Source organism: Bemisia tabaci, chromosome 1, assembly GCF_918797505.1.
Source record: "Bemisia tabaci chromosome 1, PGI_BMITA_v3".
NCBI lineage: Eukaryota > Metazoa > Arthropoda > Insecta > Hemiptera > Aleyrodidae > Bemisia > Bemisia tabaci.
Genome location: NC_092793.1, coordinates 78,930,416 through 78,950,460, shown reverse-complemented (window position 1 = coordinate 78,950,460; position 20,045 = coordinate 78,930,416). Strand labels below are relative to the sequence as shown.

Here is a 20,045-nt window from a genome sequence, read left to right as displayed (position 1 = left end):
CACTTTTTGAGGCAGCCTCAAAAAGGCAGCTTTCACACTATAATCGCAATTGAATCGGTCGTTCGGTCGTGGAAGTTTTGCATCCCTGACCAAGGAGAATTGTACACAATTCAGGGCCGGCTTTACCTACTTGCCGCCCATGGGCCACCTGTATTTTGCCGCCCCCTTCTCATTCGTTTTGAAACATCAATAAAAACCATCAAGTGAACGACTGAACGTGCTAGCGGGAGGGGTGCATAAGACGCGTTTACTAGTGTTGGAAACATTTTTTGGGAAAGCCCTGTCAACATTACTAGGAAAAGTTCACGGAACTTTGCGCGAAAGTTAAGTTCCGGAAACCTATCTCTGTGTGGACACTGGACAGGGCCTTCCATTCATAAGAAATGAACGAAAAAAATATGGAAGGACAAACATAAATGTGGTTTAATGATTTTAACTTCCGCCGCCGCGCAGACCGCACCGTGTTTGGCGCAATGCGTGAAGTATTCACGCAGTCTTGTAGGCGCTATGCGTTTCACGCTGACCGCAGTGACCGCACTGTGTTTGATGCAATGCGTGAAGTATTCGTGCCGTCTTGTAGGCGCTAATAAGAGTTACATGCCGACCGCCGCGCCGAGTGCCTCTCCTTCACCTCAAGTCCTCGTCATCATTTCTCTCTAAGTCGCGCCGTTCCAGGCCAAATTGCGTGCTTGGTTTCTGTCTTAACTCGACTAATTAAAGGTGCTGTCTCTTATATCGCTGAAATACGACAAAATTAGAAATTACTATACTCTCAGGAACTGAGAGCTTTTGTCGCCTTCTCTTGTTTGCAATTTTTTTCTAAATCCAATCTTTTTAAATACCTACATTTAAAAAAAATTGCAAAATTTGCCGCCATGGGCCGCGGCCCATGTGGCCACCCCCTTAATCCGGTCCTGACACAATTGTATGTTTTCCAGTATTATTCTGTATCGCTTATCTGGAGTTTATTGTATGTTTCAGGGCTTCCCGGAAGGATGAAAGGAATACTCCTCTGTTTAGTAGCGACGGTGCTACTAAACCTGGCCTCGGGAACCATATGTAGTTGTCCGTGGAAGTGCACTTGCACCTCCTTCGGGACCTCCGGCATAACAGCAGAATGTTCAGCACTGCTCTTGGGCAAGCAAAATTTCTGCGACTCAATTCAACACCTGAAGGTGATCAACGCGGAACACGAGATCGCCCTGGGAGCTGGTGTCTTCCAAGACCTCGGCCTGAAGAAAGTCGAGTCCATTGAGATCGTCAACTCCTCTCTGAGCACGATCGACGTGAACGCCTTCCGCGGTCTCGAGAATCTCTACTATCTCAGTCTTGCCGACAACGGACTCATTCTAATTCACCCTGACACTTTCATCGACAACCCAAGCTTGAAAGTCCTCATCTTGAGCGGGAATGCTTTGCAGTTGACTCAAGTTCTGGAACCCTCGCGCAAATATCTGATCAAGTCTAGTTCCTTATTGGAGCTCAAGCTGGCTAGATGTCAGCTTCGTTCGCTTCTGCCCGACACATTTAGTCAAGTTCCCAACTTAATGCTCCTGGATTTGTCTTCGAACCGTTTGTCCCGGGTCACAAGCGACATCTTCGAGCCCATTCGCTTTCTCGAAGAACTGAACCTGTCCAATAACATGATTCGTGAGCTAAGTAAAAACACGTTCTCTCACCTAGAGGAACTCATGGATCTCAACTTGAGGAATAACTCTCTCACGTCGTTCGATAACATTGATTTGAATGATATGGAGAGCCTGGACTTAAGCATGAATCGTCTTGAAGACATCACGAACACGACGTTCGCTCGAGTCGAAGGCATAGAATCTTTGAACATTTCCAGTAATGTCATTCGCTCTATCAGCGCCGATGCTTTTGCGAAAATGCCCTCCCTGCGACACCTTGATATGTCCTGGAATCAGTTGTTTGACCCATTGGACGCTGATCTCTTCAGTGGCAATTTTGACCTCGAAACCCTGAGTATCGCCGGCAATAAGATCGGTAACTTCTCCGACGACCGCGGTTTCTTCGGAAAACACCTAATGTTGTACAAACTCGATGCCTCACACTGCGGTTTGATCATGATAACCGACAAAGATTTCGAGGGTCTGGACAATATAGCTTCCCTCGATTTAAGTCACAATCACCTGACTTTCGTCTCCATCGCAGAACGCAGGAGCTTATCCAACTTGAAGTCTCTCAAGATGCTCGACTTGTCCCACAACCGAATCGAAGAACTGACAGAAGACATGTTTGCCAACAACACCAAGTTGACAAGCTTGAACCTCGCTGGTAACCCCATCACTGTTTTGCCAGTAGCTGCGTTTGTACCTCTGAGCAATTTGGATTATTTGGACGTCAGCAGCTGTGAGCTCGTGAGCATTTGGAACCGAAACCTATCACAGTACCAGTCACTGGAGCTTCTACCGCGTCTGTCTTACATCAACATCTCTCACAACCAGCTGCAGTTTTTGCACGTTCACGACTTCAAACCTCTTGAAAATTTGAAAACTGTAGAGCTCGTGGAAAATCCTCTCGAGTGTGTCGGTCCGTTCACCCAGTTGGTGGAGTACTTCATCGGCAAACGCATCGGCCCATCGCAGTACGCCCCCAAGTCCTTGGAATATCTGTCGGAGAACATCAAGGTGCGCGTGCGCAAGACCTTGGAATGGAAACCCATCGTCCAAGAAGTTTGCATCATGTACGAGAACGATGCGCTGAGCCCGAAGGAGAACACGCTGAAGAAAGAAGACAAGAAAGAGATAGATCTCTCGAAAATTCCGTTCATCATTGACTCGGCAAATATTCCTATGTCTGCAATTCAGGCCGAAACCGAGCTCAGTGAAATAGATGAAAGCGACCACCTCAGCTCGGATGCGCTTTTCCATGCACGCTTGTTCATGCACATGCACGTTCTTGCGGTTATCGTCCTGGCATCCATGTGTTTCGGCCTCATGTGGGCCGTCCAGAAACGCCGCAAAATGGCCGTCCAGAAAGCCTTCTTCGGCTCCATGGGAGGTCATATCATCAAAACTAAAAGTGGAGGCGGCTCCTTGTACTATAAGCTCTACGAGGAATGTAGCGTTCCTACTCAGCCGGCCGTCCACGGCTCTGGCTTTCCCTTCGCTAAGTTTCAAATTCCGTCCTTGGTCAGTGATTACAAAAAAGTCAAGATCGTGAAAACCGTCAACGAAGTTTAATGAGACTGAAATATCTGATTGCTCGATTTTTAATTTGAGGGAAAAGAAAAAGAGAGAGAGAGTCCATAGTCCCAAATGACGTTGAGAGAAAGAATTGGTTCTATTTTTGTTATTTGTTGTTTCTATAGACCATTTGCATGCTTATAAGTAATGACTGGAACCCTATGTATCAATCTCAATTAAATCAGACAAATTAAGTTTTAAAAAAATCTGAAACTGTCTCGTAAATCTTTTCAAAAGCTTCAAGGGGGCACTTTAAAATTACATTTGGAACTGCTCTAGATGAGTGTTCGTATGTAATTTTTAGGTATTACACTTAATGAAGTTTTAGTATTGCAGAGATGATTTCTCCGATGACATCTTTACGAATGGAAATTCCTTCACAATTGAAAAAAGTGCCTACCAGGATGTCAAAATTTTAATTATTTCCCGTTCACATGATTTTTCAAACAGAATTTGCTCCTGTATGAGTGTTAATTCTCATTCATCACATTACATTTTACGTCAATGACCAAAATTATCTCTGATAAATCGTTCAAGTAGGCGTTTATGCTAAATTAGATTTGAACTTTTTAAACATGAAATAAGAATTAAATGACTTATGTTTTTTTTTTTTTTTTTTTTTTTTTTTTTTTTAAATGATTTTTACTAAGTAGCATATGGTGGTGTTATGCCTCCTTGCATCTGTTAAGAAATAATTTTGTCTTGCATGTAATGAAAACCTACTGCGGTCGGAAAGAAAGATACTCTTTCCAACTGTAGTAGGGATTTTCAAAGATTGTGTCTCGAATCAATTTGTTAAAATTAAGTAAGAATTATACATAGCTCTAATATCTGCTTATTTTTCAAAATGGAAGTCAAATATTTTTAAATAGGTGACAGAACTTTCTCTCAGCTGGGTGCAATTTTGTCAAGAACATTCTTACTCTAAAAGCTTGTCATCTTGCTGTTCACAAGAAAAATATTCTTGCTTTAAATTTTCTCCCACCAATACTACTAGTAAAAGTAAAATGCATGATTAGGAGGCTAAAACTATTTATTATCATTAGTAAAGTATAAGCACCTATCTACCGTGAATCAAACTAAAATAGGAGCTTCGTCAAAATTAGTCCTGCATGAGATCATCGCTTCTTTTCAAAGTAGTGTAGCGAGTGGTATTCTTGTAATTGAAATTCATTGTTCCACTGGTTGATTTTTAGAATCAATCAAGTTTGTAAAAGACTTTTTTTAAAAAAAATAATTTATAAATTAAATGAGAAGAAAAAAACACTAAGAAGTTGCCCGAACAGTGTGTAAGCAAGGTGGAGAAAGTTAGAAGTTAGAAGAAAGAAAGAATTAGAGTTATAAAATTTATTTTTGACTCTGATTATAATTTTTGAAACTTCTTGGCTTTGTTTTCCCCGCGAAATGGCGTGGACGCAGCACCATTTCTCCAGCTTGTTTTATAAATATAAATGCCATGTGTAAAACAGGTTTAATATTCACAAACTATTTTTACAATTGAACTTGCTGCATGAGTCTACTTTACTCAATAATTTTAACAGCATTAAATGAATTCATGCTACGCACATAGTTAACAGGCAGCGAAAAGCTTTTTTTCCTTTAGTAGCAACCATTTGAAATTCATCCTCTGTTCATTTCTCTATAGATTGTAGAGAATAAAATAGCTGAGCAGCAGCTAATCTATTGCTGATTGAATTTTCGGAATTCAAATATTTTCAACAAGACATTATGATTTTAAAAGTTAATTTCTTCCTGCGCAGCTCATCTTCGTGGCCCTAATAGAAAATATTATCATCCCTTATGTTTGCTCCTAAAAATCTGTCAGCTCTAGTGCCTCGAGCAGTAGGTATTTACTTTAAATCAAAATTTTTCCAAACATAATTTGAAGGCATAATTTTTTTCAAAGTTATGTAGTGTATATTTTTCCCTTTTTTTAATTGTATTATCTCACAATTTTTACCCTGTCTGAGCGTTTGAGTCTCTTGTGTGTGTGTGTGTGTATTAGTGTTGGAGTGTCAATAATTTTTAATAGGATTAAAAGAATACGCAAGAAAGCAATTAAGCTCATGGCTTCACCCGTAGATCATCTATCTCGTGTTTATTCATGAATGAAAGTGTTCTAATTGTTTTAAATTTTTTACTGTAATTTTTCTGTATTTAAGTTGAGTCATTCTTCCTCCTTGTTTTCCAGCCCTAACGAAGTGCCTTATTTTACCTGTTTCTAAAATACATACATTCATAGGTATTAAGTTTTAAAAAAATCTAAAGACAATTCAGCTTAATCACATGACCTGAGGGAGTAAGACTGAAAGAAATCAATTTTTTCGCCTTGCTTCCTCAGGTTGTGAGATTGTGGTATATAGGGGTGCGTGTGAGTGTGTGATTGCATGCATGTATATATTGAGTCTTAGTGATTGCAGATTGTATTGATTAAAGTCTTTGAAAAAAGATAACTTATTCCCTGGCAATTTTAAGTACCTTAGGATCCTCTGCATGCTGTAATGATAATATCTCTGGGTCCAATTTTTTGCAGCTTAATTGTAGGTGCTAAGGATGAATTGAATTTTTTTCTTATGCAGGTACTTTTGTCCTGTCCCTCAGCCCTCTGTGTTTCTGAATCGTAGAATGTAGCTTGGGTGATTTTTTTCTCTATTTTTTCTTTACTAAGGTTGAACGTTTAAAATGTTTTGCTTGAAAACGTGTTTTTGCCGATTTTACAGCTTCAAAAATTATTTTGAATGTATATTTCTCAAGAAATGCACACTACTGCCAGTGTTGCCTATTTCTGAATCATATTTTCTTCTTTTATCTCCATTTTTTTTTGCCAACGTGGCGCTAATTTGTCTATTTCCACATAAATATTCTTACTGTAATGCCTTACTCTGTGAAACTTTTAAGCAAGTTTGATCTATTAATGTCTTCCTTTTTTAATATGGAAAATCTCTTACAAACTCTTTTGTACCTAGGTACCCAGGGACATGACATGAGCATGTCTCAAATTTTTCCTCCCAGTCCTTTACAGTCTTTCTTTATTTTGTCTTGCCATGAACTTTCATTCAGTTGGAAAGAAGTTGACCTAAATCACTCGCCAACATATCAATTGTACTTAATACTGTAACGTACAATCAAGGATTACTTTCTGCTTACCTGCTTACATTCCTTCCACAAATATTTTTACGTAACCTATACTAGTATTTTAATTCATAACTTGATACTAATGTCTTCATGTAAGTTCAAGTATTGTTAGTAAACAAAATTTCTATTTTTAAATTATTTCTTTCTTATTTATCTCTCAACGTAGATATTTACCTAGGATTTTGGAGATCCCTTGTTCCACAGGGATTCGCTATGTAAGTATTTTTCTTGAATAAAATTTAAGGAGAAACATGATGGTGTCGCTGGTTTTCTGTGAAACAAACTCCTAAGCTCAAAAAAAGCTATCCAAGTTGAGGCCATGATGTAAGGGATCTCCCATGTTGAGATGAGAGTCTAACTCAATATCCGGTCAAACTCTTGAGCTTAGCCGTTTATTTAAGAAAAATCAAGTGGTACCATTTTGTCTCTTGCAAAATTTTATGGAAGAGAAAGCACTTGAATCGTAAAACACTGCAGCATGGAAGATCTCCTCTGATCATGAATTGATTCAAATCAGATAGAAAATAGAGGCTAAGCCTTCTTCCTTGCAACAATGCAATCCTACATCATTTAATTGATCAATTTAATTAATGAAAAAATACGTAGTCCTCTGAGATTGACTATCTAAGGGTGAGGTCCTCATAAAATTATGTACCCTAAGTCTTTCACTAGTTAATTTATTAAGCCAGTAAATGATTCTTGAAGCTCTTTGGGAGGAGAAGAAAATGAAAAAAGTTGTAAAAAATCATCAATTCTTTTAAGTATAATTAAATTTTTAATAATTCATTTTTTTGGAATATAGATGAGTTTTTATTCTACATGATTTGCTTGAGTCCTAATATTATCAAGAGTATTTCAATTCATGAGTGTCTTCTGTACAGTGCAAGTTCAAAATAAAACTTTTGGTTCTCACATTTTAGACTTACTTTCTCTGAAAAACTACAAGACAATATAGGTACCTTAGTAAGTGTTACACTAGAATTCCCTTTTTCTTCTCACTACTTGAACGTCACTAATCCGTCATCTTGTTTACGTATGAAAAAGATGCATACTCAGGCAACCACTCATTATTGAATTAGGTGACTGTAACATTGCGTGACAGAAGGCACGTTCGCAAATCTTACTTATCTTTCTATTCGTTTGCTTAACTTAAGAGTCTAATTGTGAATGGCATTCTCAGCTGTAATGCTGCATTCTTATACTTAACTGTTCCATGGGAAGTTCTTTTTTTCAAGGAGGCTCTTCAGTTTTTATACTCCTCAGTGCCAGCTACAAAGTTGCCAGATTGTGTAAAAAACTCTGGGCTGAATTTTCAGCTCAATCTAGTAAGAATGGCCAGTTGTTTGATATTCCCACTTGTATCTGTTGCTGCGGCTGTTTAGGGGTTACCATCCAGCTAAGTAGTCAAGCTATCAAAAATCACTGCCATTTGATAAATACCTTAGTAAAAAATTTGGTTTAAAATAGTTTGAAATTTCAGTGCGGTTGTATATCTCCTGCCGAGAAACTAAAGGTTTCCAAGTAGTTACCTAATAATTTTACAACATTTAATACACTAAACTACTTAAATACCTAGTGGTTTCTCAAATTGATTCCTGTGGAACAACAACATCCTAGATGCTGTGTTCCTCAGAAAAATTTCAAGATTTGAAAAAAAAATTAAAAATAGGTATGGTGATGCAAAGCAATCCATTGATGAACTGGAGTAGGATAGCTTCTCTTCCTTAAAATGCATATCATTATTGTTGCGAGAAGTCCATCACAGTCAAATAATAGTGCCGAAATGCTAGTACCTTAACAATTAAATTTTGAACTGATCTCAATCGATGTCAACCACATCACCTCGCCCAGCCCTCCCGGCGCACCGCGCATTGTCAACTCGCGCTGAAAACCGGACCTTTTGGGGATGTTTCCAGGTTTCCAGGGCGCATTGGAAAAAACATAAAAACACGCGCTCCTATTGGATTCATCCTAAGAGTTCATACGAATTTTTTCAGCCCGATCGGGAACGGCAGCTTGGGAAGTTATAGGTACCTATATCTTCTTTTTATATTATTGGTCAAATAGGTAATGAAGGTAGGCTGGTCAAAAAGATTTCATTACCTGTAGAAATAAAGAGGTTTCTGTGTATTAGCAAGTGAGGACAATGACAGATTACTTCCTTTTTTATCTGAAGGTAATCGATAATGGCGTTACTGAAATTCTCGCTGTTTCAAAACGAAAGCAGCAGACAGAATAAGCCGAAAACAGAAAGCAGGGAGTTGATATTGGTTGGACCACCAACGATAGACCATGCCGGAAACGGAAATCGACACTCTCGCCGAAAACGGAAATCAAAACTCCCGCCGGAAACGGAAGTCGCTCCGAAGTTGGCTTCTGGAAAAACCGTCACTTCTCACAGCCAATCAGATCCCAGAATTTATTTGAGAGGAAGTACACACTCGGTCAAGCGCATGCGCATTGCGCATTCGTCCTCCTTCGTCAAGTTCTTCAACCGCAGCGAAATTTGTCAAGGAAATCCAGAGACTCCAGTTTTATCCTTGGTTTTATCTAAGTAAGCCCAATTTCTCACGAATAATTGATAGATTTTAACACTCTTGTGAAATTCACCGATTTCATTTCCAATATTAATTTTGCTGCGCGAGATAGTGCCTAATAAATCTTCACCCAGAGAACCGAGAAAGCAAGCTCTTTGGATTGCCTCACTGTTCGGTTGCTTCTTCACTTTATCTGCTGACAACCCACGCATTTTATTCTGTCCTGGCTTAAATATACCTGAAGTATAGGTTTGGATTCATGCAATATTTTAGTTGAATCAGAATTATTTTAAGTATACTCACCAAAACTTAAACTTCACTTCTTTCAGGAGATAGGTGTATCGAAGTGAACAAGTCCTTTCATCCCTAATATTCCTGCCAATCATACTTACTTGCAAGATCCAAGTTATGTGTTGATTTGTGCTTTGTATTAGCCTTCGAGTTGGATTTCAATTTCTCAATCAGGATCTGGTCAGCTGAGGAGTGGAATGTATCGTTGATATTACGTTGACAACTTTTGGTCATAGCACGTACTGTCTCATGTTGACCTTAAGTATGCAGTTACTCATTAGTACAAGAGTCTTGCATGCCTTAACACAAGGCAATGGTGAAGCTAGTGTTAGCTTTTGTTAGTAGCTACATAACTTAAAAGCTGTCAGTGTAACGGAAATCAATAATCATTACTTAATTGAGAATTTGTGTGTCGAAATACTGAGATATAATTTATATGCTCATCCACAAAGGGCCACTGCTCAGCGTTATCTTACTTGGATAAGGCTTACATTATTTAATATCAAACTCTGAATTAAGTTGGTTCCAAAAACATGCCTAAAGAATCATTATTTATCTTTATGTTAAGTATAACTCATTACACGATCAGTGCGTAACTTCTGAACAAAAGCATGAGATCAGATTAGTTACCGAGGATAGTTTCATCACTTCCTCAACCATTGTTTTAGTTGATTCCAAATTATTTGTACATCATTAGATGAAATCACATACGCCACCTGCCAAAGCATAATCTCAGTGTAATTCTTTGACCTAGGTACCTATTCCGTGCAACATTTCTTCGAGGTCTAGCAGGTCGCACCAAGCTAAACCCTAACATGGATTTGACTTTGAAAGAATCCCTCTCGAAGTACCAGGCCACTAGAAGTGAAAATAAGACGCAGTTACGCCTCCTAACCGCAGAGCTCAATCGCCTTCAGCATCTCCAATTTAGTCAGGAAGCGGAAATCAATGAACTTCATCAAAAACTGGCAGCTGCTCAGGATGCAAGGGCCAAAAATATGTCGACGGCCAAGACTATGAATTCCAAGTAAGGAACAGTTGTTTCTCATTTTCTCATATTCTAGAAAAATTTTAAAGTTTGCCGATCAATAACTTGTCCAATGTGACGTTCAATGAAATGAGCTTCATCAGTTAAGTAGACAGCGCAAAGTGAGGTACCTATCTATATCTCAGGCTATAGAGCACATATAAGGTAGGTATATTTGGCTCATTATGTGCGTATTGTATGTTGAGACATAAGTCGAGTACATACATAACATACAGAAGTACACAGATAATACGGAGTAATAAGCTGGATGAATCAGTCCAACTAGAGTCCACGCTGAACTGTAAGTAACAGAAGATCTCGCTCGTGTCATTTTATAATGGAAAGTAAATCCAAGAATCAAAATGACAGATTTTCCGCGGCAGTGGAAAACTGCGTTAACTTATTTGACATGGACTCTACATGTATCAGACAATGCCTACTTTTCTGCATTGTTTTATTTTTTAAACGGATAGGTAACCAAGCAGCAATGAAACTAGTAAGTTTGTGAGTACCTATTTTCTCGATAAATCTAGAGTAAATTCACACAAAAATTTAAGGTGTTGAGGTGATTAGACACAGTTTCTGGGTGCGGTCAAACTGGCATTGTGATATACCGCATTGTTTATGTCAAAAATCTCGGTAGATTTTGAATTTTTTGCCCTGAAAAGGACCATAGCCCCAGGCATGAGCCTAAAGAATCATTCTAAACCAAACAATTGGCAAAATTCAGAGAAATGAAAGCAAAATACTGTTTGGATAAAAACTTCGCATTTGATACAGTTATCAATTTCTGTATCGAATACCAGGGTAATTTTCCAAACAATATTTTGCTTTGCTTTCTTTTCTTCGAATTTTCCTAATATCTTAGTTTAGAATGATTGTGGCTCATGCGCAGGGGCTACCATCTTTTTTTGGCTAATAATTCAAAATCTACCAAGATTTTTGACATAATTGATGCGGTATATTGCTTGTTAGCTCAACCTCATCAAAAACCTTAATGAATCACCTTTAGTAGTTTAGTTCTCTGTGAGGAAAATAAAACTTGAGAGAAAATTAGACAACATGAAGTGCAGTTCTTAGGCTGATTTCAGTCCAAGGCGTCCAATAGGGCTGCAGTCCTGAGCGCTTTGACAGATAAGTCATACCTACTAAAGTAGGTAGTAGGTGATCCTGCCCAGGGAGGGTAACAGCAGTGGTAATTTTTCCACCAATTAAGGATGGAGCCTTTTTTAAAGGGAGAGAAGAGTCTGTTGCGTGGGCCAGCAATGTTGGTAAGAAATTTTTCTGAATGCATAATAATTAAGTATCCTTGTTATTCGCAGAATGTAACTTCTATAGGCCTAGCAAAGTAATAGTATGGAAGGTGTTATTTTTGTGAAATGTTTGACAAATAGGTACTTATTGTAAAAATTGTTGGCATACTATTTCGTGACATCACTGCATTCTGGTGCAAAAATTATTGTTATTACTGTATTTATTTTTGCGATTTTACTTATGGCAACATATATATTGGCAAAATATTGCCAAAAGAGTAGTACATTATAATTTTTCAGGTAAAAATTAAAGTATGTCGATGATTGTAATTATTCTCTATTTCGTAAAGAAAAAGTAAATACCATTTATTTAAATTCAAATTCAGATAAAGGAAGGTTCATTGCAGTTTTTCTGTTTCTTCCTGCGCAAAATTGTAACATAATTAACAGTCATTTTTTATTTGAAGACACAAAATTGTCTCAAACTTGCTCAACAAAGTGAAGAGTGCCTCCTATTGATTCCCTGTGTACTATAATTTTTACTTTTCAGGTTGAAAGCTCTAAGTTTGACGAGGGATGTTTTGGCAGATCATCATGAGCAGCAGAAAAACAGTTTAGATGATCTGAAGGAGAAGAAAAAGAAACGTGACACAATCATGAATGAAAATCACAGAAAACAGGCCTATCTTGAGGAACAATTCTTAAAGAGCAAAGCTCCAAGAAAAAGTCTCGAAAGTTTGGAAGAGGGTAAGTCATCAGGAATAAACTAGGTATTTATTTGACTAACCCCCTTCTTAATTAACCAGGGAGGAAAAATTATTTGAGACTTTATGGCTGCTTACGAAGTCATTTCAAACGCAGATAGATGATACATTAGTTGCACTATAAACCAAAAATTGTCTGGTTTCTTATCTCCAGGGCTCCAGCTTTTGAATTTGAACCCATTGTTTGCCAAAAAAAATAGACTTTCACTCCTAAAACTTCCAGTGAGTTCTGTTCACTGAAAGAGGGACCCATAACACACAATCTCTCAGAAATTCAAGTTTTTCCATCAAAATTTAAGCAACTTTTAAATCTCTGATTTCAATATTCAGAAGCAAACCTGTTGTCTATTTCATACCGCCGATTCTCTTCGAAAATTTCTCCAACCGTATTAATTGCAAAGTCGTCTCCTATGCAGAATGACTATGATTCCCATATTGCTGATCTTTGTGAATGTTTTTTTGCCCTCCTATAAAAAGATTCCGCCTTTTACACACACTGTCTTCATATTTGCATCACTATACCTACACTGCAAATAACATACCTATTTGCACTATTTTCGTTTTTTATAGCAAAATAAAAGAATCAGAAAACAAAACGCAGATTTACAACCTGTGCCATTATTCATCGGTAAATTGTATATACTCTTTGACTGTAACTTTACTTTCCGATAAAAATAATTTATAATCAAAACTCAAAACTCAGGGGGATTTTAAATATCGTAGGAACTCAGAGAGATCAAGGAGATCCAAAAGTTTCATTGTTTTCTTTAAAAAAAATAAAAAATATAATAAAAAATAAATAAAAAAAAATAAACAATTGAATTAAAGAATGAATAGTTATTTTGACTCATAAAATATGCAGTTGCACTCTCTTGATTGAAATGATTTGCAACAGTTTACTTCTAGGTATTAGCCGAGGCATTGAGCCAGGAAATATGAACATTTATTTTCTTTCTCTACTATAGTATTCATTAAATTCCATAAACTGACAGTGAAAATGCTAGACTACGTATCTCGGTTTGTGACTTCACAGCCTTCCTGTTGTACCTACTAATTTCTAAATAGAAAACTACTCAACGTCAATTCTCAAAAACTTCTGTGATTTTTCTTGTCTGTGCAAAGGAAACTGCGATAGAAACTTCCTGGAGTGCTATTGATTTGTTTTTCAAATAGTAAAATGTGAGCGGAAATTTTTAAGTACTGCAAACATGGTATGTATTCTGGTAGTTTCACAGTCGATATTCACCGTTAAGTAGTCCACGTATACATATGTTCCGTAATGTGATTTTAGATTTGGACCTATGCTTTTTTAACCCTCCCACATTTATTATGTTGATGTTTATTTTTGCTTAGTAACTAAATTATTATTAAATCAAACTCATTAAATAAGGTTATTTATCTTAATTTCTTGTAGCATTGAATGCAGCGCAGAAGGCTTTCCAGGAAATGGAAGAAGCTAAAAACCTAGCAGAGGACATGAAAAGAAAGAATTTAGAAAGGGAAAAGGAACTAGAAAGAGAATGTAATGACTGCAGAGAATATCACTTGCGAATTCTGAAAGAGGTAATATTTTCAGTTTATTAGCCATCAGCTGCAGTTTAAGTGCACCTACAAATGCACGTACACCGGATACTATCAATGATTTTTTTTGTCTGCGAAATGGATCACTAGACAATTTACAAATTGAAGCATTCTGATTTATGTATCTTCTTCAAAATTTCACCTAGTAAACAGTTTACAGAAAAAAAATTACTGGCATTTTCTCCTAACCAGTACATTATGTTGTTTTTATTTAGCCCTGGTCACGAAAAATTGAAACTTTCTGTTTGCAAAAAAAAAAAAATAAAGCAGTCTATGTAAATCAAATCGTGCACTACAATAGCTAGGCATGCTTCTTAATCAAGCAGTGTTCCTTCCCTGTCCTCTGTTGTTCAAAGTGTCGTTAACTATTTACAGCGGCGGAGCTGAAGCGCCGCGATTGAGTTTGCTATATTCTCAAACTGCAGAGACTTACAATAACGTTCAGGGTGGGGTTTAACTGAAAAAGATAATGTTTTTTCTATTACTACCTATATTCATAATAAACTAAAAATCCATCTACAATTTTTGTTGGAAGGAGAGGGTATTAACAAGGGCCATTATTGGACTGACCCTGAATTTCCTCAACTCCAACTCTTTTTGCTCATTTAAAGTCTATATATTATGAAATTCGTCATGATGTGGTCACTTTTGGTCTCTTTTCAGGTCTTTACCGGCCTTAACTTGGGTCTGACTGCCGATTTCGGTGTAAAATGTGAGCTTTGCCTGTTCGTGGTCCACTGCGGGGAAACGTGCATTTTCCCCTGTATCGGCCTTCAGACCTATGTTTTGGCTGGTATCAGACTGAAAAAGAGACCAAAAATCACCAATTTACGACGCATTCCGTAAAATACAGTAAAACTTCGATATAACGAATTTCTGGGGTCTGGCGAAAAAATTTGTTAAATCGTAAACCGCGGAAAACCCGATTTTAGGCCACAAAGTTTTTTGAAATGTTCGGTTTCTTCCAGTGTTGTGTACACCCTTCCCCCTCTCAAGCTATGACGATATTTTACGGAAAATCGGCGGGAAACACCCGCCCGGTTAGCATCTGATCAGTAAAACTGCGCAGTGGTAGTGATGAGCACCCGGCAAGGGTTGAAATCGTACTGATGACACTGTTCTTGTAGCTCCTTAATCACCCCGTTAACTTGAGGAAACATGTGCGCCTCGGAAATCCCCCATCCCGCCATATCGGAAAATGACCTTTGCACCGACACCTACTTACAATACGTGGGTGATGACAAGCATGCTCTCTCCCTGGCGGTGTTGCCGGGCGCGTGGAAATTCCTGTGCATTCGTTAAATCGAGTTCGATTTGCATGGTAAAGTTCGTACTCGGACCGAAGATTTCCTTTGTAAAAGCGAATATTCGTTATACCGAAATTCATTTTGTAGAATTTATTTTACATTGAAAAGATAGAGATTTTTTTGGGCTAAGAAGAAAATTCGTTATATCGACGTTCATTATATCGAAGTTTTACTGTATAGACCTTTGATGAGTCATAAAAGTTATAGTTGTCGAAATTCTGCTAATATGGACCTGAAAACTGCCTTTATTGATACCCATCCTTCACTAAAATGAAGTGATGAAAAAACTTGTGAAAGAGCAAGGTGGCACAAGGATGCCACCTTGCACTCTCACAACACACAACACTTTCACACGTAAGGACGTAGTAAAGAACAAAAAGTTTTTCCTAACTCTGATATATTAACATTTTTTTTCAGAGTTGCCTCTCTTGAATTTATAAGTTGTGTAACTTTCTTTAACAGCCAATTCTACTGCGGAAGCTTTGAGCTTAATGCCATAGGTCTACATTCTTCTACATTTTTGTGTCTCATTCTCATGAATGTTCCTCTTTGCAGACTCAACAAAAAAGTGAGAAGGCCCAGGCGCAGCTAGCTGCAGAGAGAAAAAAGGTGGATGCACTAAGTGAGGAACTCGAGAAGCTGCAAGCAAAGACTGCACAGTTAAAAATTCGGTAAGAATTGTGCATATCAGTTCAGTCAGCTCAAAAAAAATTTGTATAGTTCTCTTCCAATTATTGAAACTTATTTCGGCATAATTAGACTAAGTCTTCCATGGTATTTTTTCTCCTCCCTTGTTCAATGTGCTTTTTAATGAGACAACTAGAGCATAAATTTAAGGGATGAATCCAGAAAAATGTATTAAAATGTTTTAATAAATCGCAATTATCCGGTAAAATTATTGCCATTCAATCGGCGTGTTGTGTATGTTGCTTTTTCAATAATCGAGGTAGCTCCTCTCAAAGATACTTATTGCAATAAAACTGAAAAAAGTTGCAATTTTTTGCATTGCAAATTGCCTACCTTTATTGCCTTGCCTTTTTTTTTTTTATTGCCTTTTTTTATTTTTGTCGGCCTCCTATGGTGTAGTGGTTATAGCGCTTGCTCTATGATCGGGAGGTCCCGGGTTCGATTCCCGGCCAGGCGACCCGAGTTTGATGGTCTCAAGCAATGGTTGCCTGGGACTGGTTCAGTAGGGACGGAGGGGGGATGGGACTTAAAGCGTGGGATTAGCCCTTGTGGGCTATTTGAAGTAGTAAAAAAAAAAAAAAAAAAAAAAAAAACCTTTCTCATTCAAGAACCTCATTTTATCGATCGTTAGAAATTTATACTTATTGAAAAACTGATCCCAAAATATCGCAATTTCATGATAAAAATTGTAATTTTATTGCATTCAGTTGCAAAAATTATCTAAATATTACTGCATTTCACATTGAAGAACTACGATTTCTGACCCATACATAAAAACTTCTATCTACATAGGGAAACTAATGGCCCGTATATTGTTTCTAAAATGAACCAGAAATTGTAGTTTATAATTGCTAAATTCGGTCCAGTTGAAGGTGAAAACAAATTCTCCCTCAGAAATTCGTAAAGTGTGGTCTGTGAACTTCATTGGTCTTCTATATCCTGTCTGGAACATACTTATGTTGAAAATATACCATGAATGAAATCTGACAAAAATTGGTAGCAGGAAGGAATAAAGTCCGGAAATATTTCTTATGTTTACTGTTAATGCAGGATTAAATCGACAATGAAATTGAAACAATGTAAATCTCGACTGCGGTGTTTCAAAATCTCCACTTCTATTGAATTTTCTAAATCAAAGTCATTAAGAATTGACATTTAGTAGTTTTTCACGCAAAAAATAAAGTATCTCTAAAAGTCTGCAATGATGCAAACGGAAATGTACGTTTCTGTATTTTCATCATCAAAATGAAGTCACTATCATCAATTCTATCAACTCTGATTTCATCCATTTTCACCCGAGTTTTAATTGATTCAATTTATTTGAATGTATGTGAAGACCTCCACGTTTTCATGGTAAAATCAGTGAAAGTGTGGAAACTTGTGAAAGGCGTAAAACAAAGTTGTTGAAGTTTGATCAAATTAGTGCAATGTTTAGTATCCTTCTTTTTTTGCGACATCTTTTGACGACTTTCAAAGGTCTTTTATTCAGTATAAGAAAAGGTCTTGAAAATTTTGAAAAGCCTTTTAGACACCCACATTGAAAGCAATGAAATTTTTGTGGCCTTTTCTCAATGTCGAAATGATTGGTTCATCCAGAGTGGGAATAAGTAACAAGAAAAAAACAATCGAAATGAACCAAGTATCACCTCCCTCTTCAGGAAATATTTTGAATTTCCCTCAATTCAGATTATCCATAGAAGTGCGCTAGTACAGGGAACTCTACGCAGACTGAAATGAAAGCATGCAAAACTTCTGAACCTTAAAAATTTTCCTCCCTTGCTACATTTTTAGGGTATTTCCACAAATCCCTTTATTCATGAACGAAAACGTTTCTAATTGTAATTAATCGTCATTTGCAGTGCCCAAGAAAAACAAAATGAGTTGGACACAAAACTTCTGAACCTTAAAAATTTTCCTCCGTTGCTACATTTTTAGGGTATTTCCACAAATCCCTTTATTCATGAACGAAAACGTTTCTAATTGTAATTAATCGTCATTTGCAGTGCCCAAGAAAAACAAAATGAGTTGGACACTGTAAAGAAGTCCAACAACGAATGGTTAACTGCACGTAAGGCTAATTTGAAACAGTTGAAGGAAAAACTAGAGGTGGCTGACGTCTCGATCAAAGAAAATGAGGAATCGTCGGAGAAACTACAAAAAGAGCTGGCTGCTTTAACGGCAAAAGCAGGAGCAGCTCAGCAAGAAGAAACCTGTCTCGGGAAGAAACTTGCAGAAGAGAATACCATCGTCGCTAATTTGCAACAACTGAATACAGATGCTGAGTCACACAGAACTGATTTAACCAAGAAAATCACAACTTCAGAATGTGAATCCAAAAATCTCAAAATCAAGATAAAGTCTCTCCAGAATGAAGTAGGGAATGTAGAAAAAGAGACAATTTCTGTTAAAGAGGTAAGATATGCACTACTTATAATGCCCTCTAGCTCGTGCCATTTTCATAGCAACATGGAAACTATCACTCATTGGATTGGTCATTCTCGAAAAGACTTATGCATCAGAAATAATACTTTGAGGAAAACCATGAAAACTGTTTTGATCGACCCGTGCTAAATCTTGTAGGTCAAAAAAATAATCGTGTGAGAATATCACAATTTTACATGGGATTGTGGTTGTTTCAGAAATTTTCCTACAACACAAACGGGAAAGAAGAGAAATACAAGTTGAATGAATGGACTTATTTCAACTTATTTTTCCCCATTAAAAATCAAATTTATAGTACTTCAAGTCGTAATGTCAAAAACTTTCATATACACTTTCTCAATGTGAAAGACGATGATAACGTAATTCTTGATAAATACATCACTGATGATTGCTTAGGTACAAGTGCTAAAATTTACCAAAATCTCAAAAACAGAGACCCATTTGGCCTGAAAGGACAAATATTTTCTCCCTAATTCTTAAAATCAGAGATAATTGCAAGAGGGCTTGGAATCTTGTTGAATTAAGATGAGCAAGTAAGATATAGCGCTTTGGCGCTTGAGGCTTTTCAAGAATGACTGGACTTTTTTCAGATGTTTTTTAGGCCTTATAAATCCGTTTTGTTGCTTGTCAGTTTGCTACAAGATGCATCAATTCCTAGGCAATACAGAACCACCATGAACTCAATTTGCGATTTTTCGGTGCTTTAGTCTTTTTAAGAATGACCGTTTCAACTGCTATTTCACACGCAAAGAAATGCCGAGTGTAAAAGAGTTCTGACAGCATATAAATTGAAAATTTGTAAAGTAGCACAACCAAAGTGAGCGCACACACCGTTTCTTTATTTACAATTCAAAACCAGAAGGATAATAATTTCAAGTGTACCTAAACTGTAATGATTCCGACTTCTATGAAGTTCATGTCCACAGAGTCAAGTTTCTTATTTACCTTTCAGTATCCTTGCCAAGAACCAAAATAATCTCAAAGTTAATTTATTTCTTTTTCCAGAAAATTGTGCTAGAAGATTGTAGCTTTGAAGAGATGTTGGCCAATCTGGATGCTTCCATAATGGAAGAAACTAAAAAAGTGTAAGTTATTTTTTTAGTTTTTTTCATAGGTAAAGGATGTAAAATGTCGGATTTTCATGAAATTTTTATACGTAGACTCAGTAGGCCTCGAAAAAGCGAAAATTCAATCAATCGCATTGTGTGAGAGGCACTATCTCATTTTTTACACAAGTGTGCTTTTTGGCCGATCCTGTTCAACTTGAATCATTCAAAGTTTCATTGTGTACTAAAACAGATACATTGGGGTCTCAGAATTGCTTTTCTATACAAAGAAAGTGACAGAGATGGTTGAGAAAAATAGAAAAAGGTTGAGATAAAATCATTGATTAAAAGAAATGTGAAATTTCGAATAACGCATACAATTTAATTATAAAATTTTGAAAACCAATAATCTAGAGATCAACTCCCTAAAAGGCTTTGGGAAGATAAGGGACTTCGGCAGCTAGGTGTCGCAGAGCGCCAGAGAAGCGGCTTTATGTATATACAATCACAATCAAGAGTTGATTCTATTTCAAAGTTCTTCTTCGAATTCTCGGTGATTTTTTGCACATTGCATATTCAAATTGCACACCTTAAAAATTTGGAAAAGGACAATCTGAAGGATGAATAATCAATGAACAATTTTTGAAGGAATCTAGAGAGGGAGGGGGGAGGAAAGGCGAAAAATGTTATTTTCGCAACAAGCCTTTTCTGTTAAGACTAATAGTCCACCATAAATTAATTGTAATTTTTAGTGTTCCAGAAAATACCT

The 20,045-nt window shown here is 37.1% G+C and overlaps 2 protein-coding genes across 8 annotated transcripts in view; both read left to right on the top strand.

Moving 5' to 3' along the window:
• Positions 1 to 6,476, top strand: part of LOC109043979 (uncharacterized) — a 50,263-nt gene extending 43,787 nt beyond the window's left edge. For all 6 annotated transcript variants that reach the window (XM_019061398.2, XM_019061399.2, XM_072306247.1 and 3 more), the window contains one exon: positions 982 to 6,476. In XM_019061398.2, coding sequence (XP_018916943.1) covers positions 996 to 3,203 — 2,208 coding nt within the window. In that variant the 5' untranslated portion in view covers positions 982 to 995 and the 3' untranslated portion in view covers positions 3,204 to 6,476. The remainder of the gene's footprint in view (positions 1 to 981) is intronic.
• A 152-nt stretch (positions 6,477 to 6,628) lies between these two features.
• The window catches only part of LOC109043978 (uncharacterized), a 30,306-nt gene continuing 16,889 nt past the window's right edge, over positions 6,629 to 20,045 (top strand). The window contains exons 1-7 of one of the 2 annotated variants that reach the window (XM_072306244.1): positions 6,629 to 8,895; positions 9,924 to 10,196; positions 12,000 to 12,196; positions 13,628 to 13,776; positions 15,657 to 15,772; positions 17,792 to 18,200; positions 19,236 to 19,315. In XM_072306244.1, the coding sequence (XP_072162345.1) occupies positions 8,528 to 8,895; positions 9,924 to 10,196; positions 12,000 to 12,196; positions 13,628 to 13,776; positions 15,657 to 15,772; positions 17,792 to 18,200; positions 19,236 to 19,315 (1,592 nt within the window). In that variant the 5' untranslated portion in view covers positions 6,629 to 8,527. The other variant, XM_072306245.1, reaches the window with a different exon arrangement.